At 46.0% G+C, this 13208-nt stretch overlaps 1 protein-coding gene across 1 annotated transcript in view; it reads right to left on the bottom strand.

The window, feature by feature from the left end:
• Window positions 1-5281: 5281 nt before the first annotated feature.
• The window catches only part of L1td1 (LINE1 type transposase domain containing 1), an 11387-nt gene continuing 3460 nt past the window's right edge, over window positions 5282-13208 (bottom strand). The window contains exons 3-4 of the mRNA XM_021161213.2: window positions 9268-10196; window positions 5282-6931 (exon numbers count right to left, since the gene is read on the bottom strand). Coding sequence (XP_021016872.1) covers window positions 5282-6931; window positions 9268-10155 — 2538 coding nt within the window. The 5' untranslated portion in view covers window positions 10156-10196. The remainder of the gene's footprint in view (window positions 6932-9267; window positions 10197-13208) is intronic.

Below are 13208 nucleotides of genomic sequence, written 5' to 3'. Positions count from 1 at the left end.
AGGCCAGCCTGGTCTACAAAGTGAGTGCCAGGACAGCCAGGGCTACACAGAGAAACCCTGTCTCGAAAAACCAAAAAAAAAAAAAAAAAAAGAGTTGGGCAGGATAACAAACAGAAGGACCAACATGTCCCTCCCTACCCCAAACCAAAGTGCTGACAGTCCTCCCTGATCCACTCAATGACCCTCCTCTACCTCCTGCCCACAGGCCACTGAAAGCTCTAGTGTCATATTGCTGTGTCTGCTGGTGTACTGGAGGGGCTCCAGTCCAGGCCTCCCAACTACTGTGCCAGTCCACTTCCTTTCTCAGGTCCTGGCCTTTCTAGAAGGCAATGGACTACTGGGTTGGCCAGCCCACTGTTTTTACCTTAGCCCAGGCCAAAGATTGGGCTGTCCCTCAGTCCCAACAGTCATCTGGTCAGACCATCCATCATGTCAGTCACTGTCTAACCACGGTGCCTTAATATGCAGAACATATACCGGGGGCCATCACTTAGTCCTAATTTACTGTTTGAGCATGCCCCCTTGTCCTTGCCTTGTCTGCTGTCACTATGCTGCTGGCCTGCCCAGGGAAGCCTGCAGCTGTTGTTTTTTACAGGCTTGGCCGCTCTTTACCATGGCCAGAGCTGGAGATGGTTCGGTAGCTAGGGGAGAATCAGATTGCCCAAACTTTCCTTGGGTTCCATCTAAGAGGCAGGATGGGGATAGAGGGTGTTAACCCTTCTGCTTTCTCTGTCCTTTTAGGCAGCACTCAGAACATCTGTCTCCAGAGAGTGCCCCTGGGGGACAAAGCCACAGGTCTCAAGCCTTACTTGTCTCTCTTGTGGGACCTGGAAATTTGTACCTAGTTTGTCAGTATTTTTTGACTCCACTTGGGCCAGCTGGATAGCCTGTGCCACAGTTCTTAGTGTCACCATCTCTGGGCAGGCCCTTTCTGAACTCGGCCAGGACAAATTGGAAGCATGTCTCCTTTGCCTCTGCTCTGTCCCTGGTCACCACATGGTGTTTTGTCAGGTCCAGGCCTTGTCAGGCCAAGGATCCTGACCCTGATTCTCCTCTGTCTGAGAAATAAACACCCCTGAAAGAGAAAAAAAAAAAAAAAAAAAAAAATTTTTTTTTTTTTTTTTGCCACAACTATCAAATCTCTCACTCTAGAGGGAGAGATTTCAAATAAGAACATTAAAGTAGCCAGGCGGTGGTGGTGCACGCCTTTAATCCCAGCACTTGGGAGGCAGAGGCAGGTGGATTTCTGAGTTCAAGGCCAACCTGGTCTACAGAATGAGTTCCAGGACAGCCAGGGCTATACAGAGAAACCCTGTCTCGAAAAACCAAAAAAAAAAAAAAGAACATTAAAGTAGCAATGAACCATGCTAATATCAGAATGAAAACATTTGAATTGAACTTGTCTGGAAAGCCATATTTTCCTGTGGAGATTTCACAAATGAGATTATGAACCAAATACATAATGAAGACACATGCCTTGATGTCCTTGAGATTTATATAGAACTTCATTTGACCTTTTTCTTTGGCTGATACTTTTAGCTTATGAGCCTGTGTGGTCTCATACAACACACCTCCTAAATGAGCTTATAATCTCATTCATTTAAGAACAGTTCTTTATGGCATATATTTTCGTTTTCTCATTTATTTTATTTTACACAGAGACAGGGTTTCTCTGTGTAGCCCTGGCCATCTTGGAACTCACTTTGAAGACCAGGTTGGCCTTGAACTCACAAATCCACCTGCCTCTGCCTCCCAAGTGCTGGGATTAAAGGCGTGCACCACCACCGCCCAGCTAGTTTTCTCTTTTAAGATCCATTGAGAGCAACATCACTCCCAAAGACTCTCAGATCACATATATTACTATTGTTGGGATGTATATTCAGCCCTGCCTCAGCTCACACTCACCTTTCTTGTGTGTTACACAAGTGGATGAGCATGTGCAGGGGCAGTGATGATGTGTTTTAGGAGGATCAGCTTTTGCATCGAGAAGTTTTAGAAGTATCTTAATACATTCCGCTCACAGGTGTTTTTCTTAGTAGACATGTCACCTACGATGACTGGACCCATGGCCACAGTGTTTAAAAAATATAGTCTCTTCACTTTAGGATGACAGATGCAGCAAATGCCATCCATCAAAGCCTTTCCTGAAACCCACTGGTGATAAGGCTCCAGGAAAAGGTGCTACTTCCTGTGAAAGCCTAACAATGTGAGTTCAATCCTCTGAATCCATGCAAAAGGGAAACAAGATAGCTGGGTCCACAGAAGACTTGTTCTGACCTCCGTGCGTGCATACCGCGCATGGCATGTATGCACTAAGAAACACTCCCTTCCCTTTTAATGTCTTAGGCCTAGCGTGGTGGTGCATACCTTTGATCCCAGCATTCAGAAGGCAGGGGCAGGCAGATATTAATGAGTTTGAGGCCAGCCAAGGCTACGTAGTGAAACCATGTCACAAAAACCTAAAAGTTGAAAAACACTCTGAGCCGCATGAAGTGTAGTCAAAACCGAAGCCTCACCCCTCCACAGGCACACCTGGGAGCGGCACCAGGCGCTGAAGAAACACTTCAGATGGACCCTAACTCTAACCAGGAAACATGCAATGCCCTGGTTGCCAGACTCAACATGAAAGGCAGAGGAGGTTGAGACTTGGTGTTTCTGATGTAGAGACAAGAGGAAGAGAGAGCGGAAGCGCACAGCAAGCACTTCCCTCTTGTTGTGCCAGCCTCCTGCCAGCACACAGGAGCTTTACCATCATCCTCTGCTTAGTGCCTGGCATGGCCTGAGGGGTCCTCCTGGGACACTGACATCCCCAGCTAACCCTCAACTTTGGGAGCCTTGAGGAGGCTCACACTCTGTACCTCAACACATGGGCATCAAAGTGGAAATGGCGTGTCCAGGATCCCTGCCGCTAGCAGATTGACATCTGACCAGGATTTGGCTTAGGAAAACCCTTATCTTCTACAAAGTTAGAAGTTCATTAAGATGACAGTCCCAATCAGCAAGAGTCCTAGTGATGGGGAGAGTAGCCAAGCAACTTCTACTGTGTGGGCTCCTGTGGGCACTTAAGGCAGGAAGGGTCGCTGGCAAGCCCAGTGCCGCCAGGAGCAAGCTACCTCCTCTTCCTCTCAGAACTCCCCAGGGAGTAGGCTGTGGAGACATTTCTTCTGCCTCCAAAATCAAACCATAGGAGCCTATATGATAGGCCACAACTGGAATCACACAAGCATTTAAAAATTTCTTTTCGTGCTGGGATTGTGCCCAGAGCTTCATGCACTGTAAGTAGGTACTCTCCCAGTAACTTATATATTTGTTTAAGACAGATATTGTAATTAAAGTGTAGGTCTCAAGCTGGAGCGATGGCTCAGCGGTTAAGAGCACCAGACCTGACTGCTGCTGTTCCAGAGGTCCTGATTTCAATTCCCATGTACCACATGGTAGCTCACGATCATCTGTGATCTGATGCCCTCTTCTGGTGGTCATGAAGCCACAACACTTATATACATAAAATATGTGAATAAGCCTTTTAAAAAACAAAAGCTCTCCATAAACAAAGACCCACATAGTTTACCCCACACTGGGACCAGTGGGGAGACATGCTTGAATTATTAAATCTGGGTGGAGCCAACACTGGTAAAACTCTCAAGATGAGTCAACTAAATACGATCTCTTCTTAAACTTGCATAAAACTGAGTTTCGCCTCATGGACAAAACTCCTTGGAGCTCATATCTGTCTTCCTTTACTGTGGTAGGAAATGGGGTGTCACCTGTAGTCCACACTGTCTGAACATGCTATCAGCCTCCCATAAGACTGGAGTTCACAGGCCTACATGCCAATTTTTATAGCTTGAAGGCCTTTGACATTCTGTAAGATGGTCTCCCTATGTTGCCCAGGCTGGTTTCGGACCCCTGAGCTCATTGGCCCTTCTTCCTTAATCTCCTAATAGCTAGAACTAAAGGTTGGGGCTTAGTTTATTTTTAAGACTTTTACTTGTGTGTGTGCTTTGCCTGTATCTATCTCTGCGCACCATATTTATACCTGGTACCCCTGGAGGCCAGAAGAAAGCATATGGTTGTGAACTGCCACCTGAGTGCTAGGAGTAAACGCAGGTCTTCTATCAGTCCCTCAAAGCAAATCAGCACAGCCAGAGACCAAAACACAGGGCTGGAGGGATGAGTCTGGTTAGAAGTGCTGCTGCCTGCTCTTCCAGAGGACCTGGTTTCAGGCCCCAGCACCTAACAGGTGGCTTGCAGTCATCTGTAATCCCAGTCCCAGGGCATCTGAGGGCACCAGGCATGTGGCACAAACATACATGAAGACGAAATGTCTATACATGTAAAATAAACATCTTCTAAAAGAGACAACACAGCATCGAGGATGACTGTGCCATTTTACATCTGACATTTAAGTCAGGTCTGAGTGAGGACACAGCAAGAGAGCTAGCAGGCTTTGGTTCCACTCCCAGCATGGGAAAAATAATAAAACCAGGGGTGCCTGGCACTGTCTTCTGTAGACTCCCCCAACCTCACAGGGTGTCAGGGCTTGCTCTGTTGTCCTAACTTGCCCCAGGATTAGACACAATTTTCACTGCATGGTGTTTTCCCAAAAACATAACTTCAGCACTTGGCAGGCTGAAGCAGGAGGCTAGTCCTAGCTACATGGAGGGGTTCAGGACAATTTGGGATACTGGAGACCAGTGTAAAACAAGACAAAACATGCTATTTTCTTCTCCCGGATTTCTTCCGTGTCTCCTCTCTAAAGACTGATTTCAAAGGAAGCACTATCTATGCACACACGGTCACGTGCTAAGGTAAAGACTCCACTAATGGATGGGTTGAAACAATACAAAGAAGCGATTAGACAATATACAGTTAACCGCAAGGTTCTCTGGAAAATAAGCAGGGACATTAAGTAAACCAATGACAAATTCAAACTTCAAGCTTTAATATATAATGGTAAATAATAAAGCAATGTAATCCTGTTGAGTCAGTCAGCCTGCAGACTCTTCTAACTTGTCATGTCCTTTCCCATCCCACTGTGGCCTCTAGTATTTTCCCGAGTGTGGTCACACTGACAAGATTCCTCCTTACCAAGGTAGATGGCTACTGAAAAGCTACATACGCTGTCTAACTCAACCAACACTCAGGGAGTTGTACCGCTTCCCCAGCCCCTTTCCCTGGAGGAAAAAAGTCAGCCATCCACCCTTCAAGACAGAGACGTGATGGTCCACTGTCCAACTCTACTTGGTTTTGTATTTTGGTGGACAGAGAGCACTCTAGGTTGCTAATGTATATTGTTCAACAGATCTTTCAAATAGGGTATATCAGAGATAAACTTCTTGAATTCCTCAATGTCAAAAAATATCTTGGTTTTACCTTTAAAATCAAATGCCAGTTTGGCAGGATAAAGGATTCTCGGCTGAAAGCCTTTGTCTTGCAGAATTTTTATGATACCGCACCACTGGCTCCGTGCATCTATTGTACCAGGTGATAAGTCAGCTGTCAGTCTGATCTTGGACCCTCTGTAGGTTATTTCTTGTTTTGCTCTGGAAGCTTTTAGGACTCTCTGCTTATCACTAGCACTCCCAAACTTCACTAAGATGTGTCTAGGCGTGACTCTGTGCTCATCCACTGAATTAGGGACACGATGAGCGCTGACAATCTCGAGGCTCTGGTCTTCTAGCTCGGCAAAGTTTTCTTCAATTACTTCCTTAATTATGTCCACCGCTCCGTTCTCCCGGTTTTCTTTCTCTGGAATCCCTATCACACGGATGTTGGAGCTTCGAAACCTATCTTCCCTCTCTCTCAGCCTTTCTTTATCAATGATCTCCCTGGCTAACTGCATTGTATCCTTGGCATCTTCCTGTTCGCTCACCCTGGCCTCAATCATGCAAGCTAAGGAATTCAGGTCATCCAGTTCACTTTTCATATTCAGGACGTCAGAAACGTAAATGTTTTTGATTTTGTCGACCTCCCTTTGCATCTGTCTGATAACACTGATCACGCCTCTCCTAAAGTTTTCTTCGGTTTCAAGGATCAAGTCTGCTTCTTTGGCTGTTAGCTCTTCTGTTTGCAGCGCCTTGTACCTCCCCTTTTCTATGTTCATTAAAAGTGGAGAGACTTGTGACAGAGCACTCAACTTTGTACATGAATGGCTTTTAGGACCATCGCTACCTGCCCCTAAAGATTCTGATGGAGAAGTCAAATATAAGGTTAGACACGGCATCCCAGTCCTTTGAGTAGAAGCGGCAGCTGCTTCTCCCTCCTGGCATCTCACCAGCTTTTTTTTCTTAGAGTCCCAAACCAGGTAACTAAAGGCAAGTTCTTTAAGTCCATGGAAGGTCTCCTTGTTCTTAGTCTGGGAAGCCGTCTTTCTGTTTACTTCTTCCTCTGATTCAGAATCTACTACCAAACTAATTAAGCCAATCTGCTCAGCAGTCCTGGTGATTTTCCCGACACCACATTCTTCTGCCACTGCAAGGCCCTGAAAGGCCGAGCCCAGAACTTCCTGTCGTATGGAGGCTACCTCCTTCTTCCCCATTTCTGAGTTCTCTTCCTCCTCCTCCCCAGAGTCCTCTTCCTCCTCCCCCGACTCTGAACTTTCTTCCTCCTCTTTTGACTCAGAACTCTCTTCCTCCTCTTCTGACTCCGAACCCTCTCCCTCTTCCTCCTCTTCTGACTCTGAACCCTCTCCCTCTTCCTCCCCCAACTCTGAGGTCTCTCCCTCTGAAGTTTCTTCTCCCTGTGTCTCTGAGATTTCTTCTTCTTCCCCCTCCTGCTTCTCGAGAGTTCCTTTATTCTTCGGGTCCAGTGTTTCTTCTTTGTAAGTCTTCACCTCTGGACTAGCGACTTCTACCTCTTTGACGAACAGGAAGCTCAAACTGTCACTCGCTATTCTTCTAGCTTCATGCTTCGTGTCTCCTAGCGTTTTACCCTAGAAGTTTAAAAAAGTTAGTTACACCATGTTTTTCAGTGAATTAAACCTATTTTATCCTCTGAATTTAGTATACTTGCCGTGACAATAAGCAAATATCTGTAAATATTTTCCCCTGTGGTGTTGAAGGTCAAAGTCAGGGCCTTGGACATGGTAGGTAAGTATGGTCACACACAAGATAGTGCTAGACCTATCATCTATTCTCAAAGACATGGGTCCCCAAATAGATTCCGTCTTCTATAACGAGCCTAACAGTTGCTTCTTCCGAAGTACTTAGAACACATTTCCACAGGCTCATGCCTGCTCCAACTTTCTGTACCCTCAGTATCTAATGTGTCGCACATAACTGACTGCTGTGCACAATAATGATCTCGTTTCATGTTTTGCAGAATCCTATACCATTATTAAGACCCTTGTAAGCCAGACCCACTGGGGTAGTTATTTACTTTTCCCTCTAACACAAGTTAACCCCCCCCCCCAATTGTATGTATTTGTGTGTGCGCGTGATGCGTGCACCACAGCAATTATGTACAAGTCAGAAGACAACTTTCAGGAAATTTCCTGAAAAACTAACTTTCAGGGTTAGTTTTCTGGTCTACCACTGGGTCCCAGATAGGCCCTCAGGTCATCAGGCTTGTGCAGCAAGCACCGTTACCCACCATTTTGGCAGCTTCAATTTTAACTTTTCTTTTTTTTCTTTTTCTCTTCTCTCTCTCTCTTTTTGTTTTTGGTGAGATAGTGCCACTAATAGTCTAGGCTAGCCACAAATTCATGTCACTCTTCATGCCTCAGGCTCTGCCAACATTCATAGAAACCACGCCTGATTTATATGCTATTGGGAACTGAGCCCAGGCCAGCCCTCCATTCTTAAAACCAAAAGATAGGCATAGTGATGTGTGTCTGTTATCTCAGCTCTTCAGAGGTGAGGTGTTAGGATGGGGAGTGGAGGCTAGCCTGGGCTAAATCTGAGCCTTGGTCAACACAAACAAACAAAACAATAGATAAATACAAAATAGCGAGCAACTGGAATAAACTGGTCACTGAGGTTGGAGCCCAGCCTCTCACAAGGTGATACCACCCACAGGTGTGTTAAATGAAGACCTCAATATGAAAAACAAAATCATAACGCTTATAAAATGTACACTTAAAAAACCTAAAAGCTCAACAAAGACATAGAAATAAAATAAGCACAGCCTTACTAAAGTAATGGGAGGATGAAAACCAAACCCACAGATTTTGGCATTCACCAGCTAGATTCCTCACAATATCGTATGGCTAAGGGGACCCAGCTCTGGGATTTCTTAGATGTTTATGCAGTGGTCCCACTAGTGGGCACATGATAGAAGAAATCAAAATGTACCAGGAAAAAAAAAAAAAAAACACAAAAAAGAGACCAGAGCAGTTGTGCTGTACAAACCTGCAATTCCATTAGGAAGGAGTCTGAGGCAGGACAAAAGTAAGCAAGAGGCCAGCCTGGGCTACACAGCAAGACCCCCGTGTCTGTAAAGCTATCTCTGTAGACCATACTACCTCTAGAGATCAACCTACAGTGATTTATGAGTCAATTAACCATGGAATGGAAGGCTTGAACACTGTACAAGGGCTGCAATCAGAGCGGTCACTAACTAAAAAGACCCCTTTGGCTTAAGTTTAGGGTTAAGTGAGGAGTGGGACGTTGATGGCGGTGATGTCACGGGGAGGACGAAAGCCAAGTGTAAGGGCTCCAGCGATGGCTGACCAGTCGAGCTCTTGCAGACAACCCAAGTTCAGTTCCCAAGACCCACAAGGGGTGGCTCAAGGGAAACTGACACTCCTGAGAACACCAGTCAATGTCTGCCCATTATGCACAGCGGTACAGCAGGCAAAATATTTCATCCACATGATGAAATATTTTTCACAAAGAACCCTTAGCCCAGCTATTCACACCCGGTAGTTCTACCGCTCTTCCCTCAGCCAAGCTTTGGTTGTTCCCACTCATTTGTCCCCTTTTAATGAACGCTTTTAAGGTACGCTTAGTGTTTATCCTTCAATTTTAAACACACCAAAATGTTCTCCTATCAATCTCTTGAACGTCTGCCAAGCAAACCTTAATTCCGCCACTCACCTCTTGCAACTCTTGTTTCCAATTTAAAGTGCTAATACCAGAACTTTCAGTGTGGTAGACCAGGCTGGCCTCGAACTCAGAAATCGGCCTGCCTCTGCCTCCCAAGTGCTGGGATTAAAGGCGTGCGCCACCACTGCCCAGCATTTTCTTAAGGGCCTGTCTAGATTGCACCTACTCTTCACGACCGCCACACCCACTCTCACACCCGAGCCCTACACCCTCGTGTGCTCACCAATCTCTCCCGAAGCTCGTTTCTTCTTCCTCCTTCATTTTGCGGGAACACATCTTTCAGCAACTCTCTCAGAAAAGGCTTTCTGCTGGTAAACTGACGGAGGCTGTGAAGGTCTGAGAAAACGTTCGCCTCCCCATCACACTTAAATGCCAACTTCACGGAGCACTGCAGCTCAGGCTCCAACTCCTTTTCTTTCAGAAGGCGGAAGACTTGACTCCACTGCCTGCCGACATCCAGCGTGGCTGCCGAGAAGTCAGCAGCCAGCCTCAGGGTGGCTCCGGCGCCTCCTTCGGGCGGGCTCTGTTTGGGGGCCTTGAGAGGATTCTCTTCACTCTGACAGCTGGGTTCTCGGGCTGGCTTCTCATTCGCATTCTTCCGGTCTACAAGGCTGCTGCTCTCTCCACACCTGCCATGTTCCCCACGCAGGGCTGCTCCCACTCTCTCTAGTGATGATTTCAGGACATGGCTGCTGTTGAGTGGTTTAGCTTTGTCCTGCTTCCTGTCCAGGTTACCCTTCTTGCTTCTCACAGTCAGGTTTTCAGTGTCCTCGTCTGTTCCGGAACTTTCCTCTTCCACTTTCTCTCCTGGCTTTGGCCTTTCCGAGTCTGCATCTCCTTCTTGCTGCCCTATCCGCTCTTCCAAACGCTTCACCCAAGGTGCTGTTCGTTTTAACAGCATTTCCTTTATATCGTTTTTATAGGTTTCTCTCATCTCTGCAAACATCGCCTCTTGCATTTCCATTAAAGCATTAAACTGCTTCATCATGGATGCTGGTACTTCGCTGTGCTTTAAGCACAGAGATGTGGCCGTTTTTCTCTCCCTGTCTGCCGACAGCTTTTCTTTCCGCTCCTTTTGAAGCCTGGCTGCTTTGGACTGCACGCCAGACATGGTGGACCTTTTCCTGGCGAGAGCGTCAGAAGTTCAAAATCCTAAAAGGAAAAAAAAGTCATCTGAAATATAAACAAATGAAAATGTTCTTACTGAGTTTTACTGAGAAACTTGGCAAGAATAAGCACGCTTAATGCTATGCTATGTGTACTTCATAGACCTTTATTATAAAGTATAAAGGGTCACTAATGTGATGTGCTCATAGAGATGCTAACAAGGAAAAAAAGTCAGAACTCAGTCACAATATATGCATGCCGACTAAAGCCCATTGAGAGGTGGGCTTGCCTGCAGTTCCATCCAATTAGGAGAGCAAGGAAGGGGCCCAGGAGTTGGTGGTGAGGTAGGCAGCATAGTGAGACTTCCATCTCAGCAGCTGGGCAATAGAGCACACACAGTTCTAAAAAAGCAACATGAAAGAGAGCACTGGCAAGCTGGGCACGGTGGCTCACGCCGTCAATCCCAGCAGCACTCCAGAGGTGAGGGTAGGTGGCTTTCAAGGCAAGTCTGGTCTACAGAGCTACACAAGGAGACCCTGTCTTTAAAAAGAGAGTTGATAAGTAAGAGGATGGTGCCTACCAATGTGCGTTTGATTCCTGGGACTCACATGAAAGGACTCACAAATTTGACAAGTTGTCCTCTGTAGCTGCATATGCAGCAGAGGATGGCCTAGTCGGACATCAATGGGAGGAGAGGCCCTTGGTCCTGTGAAGGTTCTATGCTCCAGTATAGGGTAATGCCAGGACCAAGAAGCGGGAATGGGTGGGTTGGGAGCAGATAGGGGATATTCAGAGGGAAACCAGGAAAGGGGAAAACATTTGAAATGTAAATAAAGAAAATATCTAATAAAAAATAAAAATTAAAAAAGGTAGTATTTTCCCATATCCTTTATGATTGCAACTTTCTGTAAATGTATTAGCCAAAACCAAAACAAATTGTCCTCATATAAAATAAAATATAAAAAACATATAAAATAAGATATAACAAAAATAAATTTTAAAAAATGAATTGAAAGGTAAAAAGTTGTGTGTACCACAAACAAAACAAAAAAGTTTTGAGGTTGACCTAAGAACATTACTTTTTTCCGGAGTGAAAAATGTTAGATACTGCCGGGCGTGGTGGCGCACGCCTTTAATCCCAGCACTCGGGAGGCAGAGGCAGATGGATTTCTGAGTTCGAGGCCAGCCTGGTCTACAGAGTGAGTTCCAGGACAGCCAGGGCTATACAGAGAAACCCTGTCTCGAAAAACCAAAAAAAAAAAAAAAGTTAGATACTTCCTGAAGGAGTCAAAATAAATCCCATTCCCCTTTCTCCTCCCAAAGGCCCAATCTGTACCCACAGACCCTTAGACTGACTAGCCAGGCAGTGGTGCCTGCCCGCCTTTGATCCCAGTACTTAGGAGACAGAGGCGGGAGGATCTCTGGGAGTTTGAGGCCAGACTGGTCTACACTACAGAGCAGGTCAGCCAAGGCTAAACAGAGAAACCTCATCTCAAAAACCAAAATAGATCCTTAGACTGTGGATTCCTGACAAGTTAGAGCTGGAAGGGAAAGGCCAGTACATTTCAACAACAGCATTTAACAGGGATGGGTGTGTGTGTGTAATATTCCCACTGATAGTTTTAAAAAAATGCCTTTTAAGCCGGGCAGTGGAGGCAAACCCCTTTAATTCCAGCACTTGGGAGGTGGAGGCAAGCCAATTTCTGAGTTCGAGCTCAGCCTGGTCTACAGAGTGAGCTCCAGGATAGCCAGGGCCACACAGAGAAACCCTGCCTGGGGGGAAGCCTTTTAGATATGTAAAAGTAGCTGCACCTGATAACCAGAACTCAATGACATTACTCGCTCACAGTCCTAGAACACCATGATGCCCATTGGACCATCTATGAACAGATACCAAGAACAATGTTGTGCTGTGCACATCTGTTGAGATGCCACCTTGATCTGGCTTGTCGCTGGAGAGTGTCCCCCGGGATCTTGACGCTCAAGTCAGACTTCTGTTAGAGACTGGACCTGACCAACCTTCACCTAAGGTACATCACACAGGTGAGCAGCCTTGGGGAGACAGGCTTGGGAATTTAGAGTGTGAGCCTTCTGTGATGACCTCAGCATAATAAAACGTTCATACCACCTATGCGCCATCTACCTTTTGGCTTGTGACACCCTCTCATAGGACAGCAGCTGGGAAGGAACCCAGACCAACCTTGTAGGTAGGTCATCATATCTTACCACAGAACCTTGCCAGCCGCTTGCTGGCTCATCATGGCAAACCATACCCAGGCTGCCTGAAGAATCATGGAATTTGTGAACCAGAAAACAGATAACTGATCACAGATACTGGAGGACCCAAAACCAATTCCATGGAAACAAACATCTTGAACACCAAGGCTGTATACTGAACATGTGGCCGAGGATATCCCAGAATGGGGAGGAGAGGAGGGAGCAGGTCTTCTGACTTGGTTTCTTAAGTTTCCCTCGCTGTCACAAAATGCCTAAGACTAACATTTTAAAGAAAAACAGGGTTTCTTTCCGTCCGTCCAGCTTCGGGGCTTACTCCACTGCAGCTCGACCACTCTGGGCTCCTGGTAGAAGCTTGTGGAGGTTGCCTCTGCCCATCATGTGATCTCGAGGAAGACACTGGGAGCTCATTATTGCTCTTGTGACCTCATTTACCTCCAGTTGGCCTTGCCTCTAAAGGCTCTACTATCAACCATCAATCAGCCCAGGAGGATTGTTCCAAATAGACCAGCCTGGGTAACAGGGTGACTCTATCTCAAAATACAAAACAAAAGAAAATAAAACAAGCAAAGATACACAGAGAAGGAAAAAACGAGAAATATAGAAGATTCTTTCTGAGTATCTACTACCAGGACCCACATGGTGACGACACAAATAAATAAAATCCAATTAAAAAACTTAAAACAGCACTTGTAAAGTGAAGCAGGAAGATCTCTATGTATCTGAGGCTAGCCTGGGCTACTTAGAGAATTCCAAGTCAGCAAGGAGGATATACAATGAGATGGTGTCTCAAAGACAACACTCGAGGCGGGCGGTGGTGGC

The sequence above is a fragment of the Mus caroli genome, chromosome 4 (genome assembly GCF_900094665.2).
Source record: "Mus caroli chromosome 4, CAROLI_EIJ_v1.1, whole genome shotgun sequence".
Lineage (NCBI taxonomy): Eukaryota > Metazoa > Chordata > Mammalia > Rodentia > Muridae > Mus > Mus caroli.
This window is presented reverse-complemented; position numbering and strand designations above follow the sequence as displayed.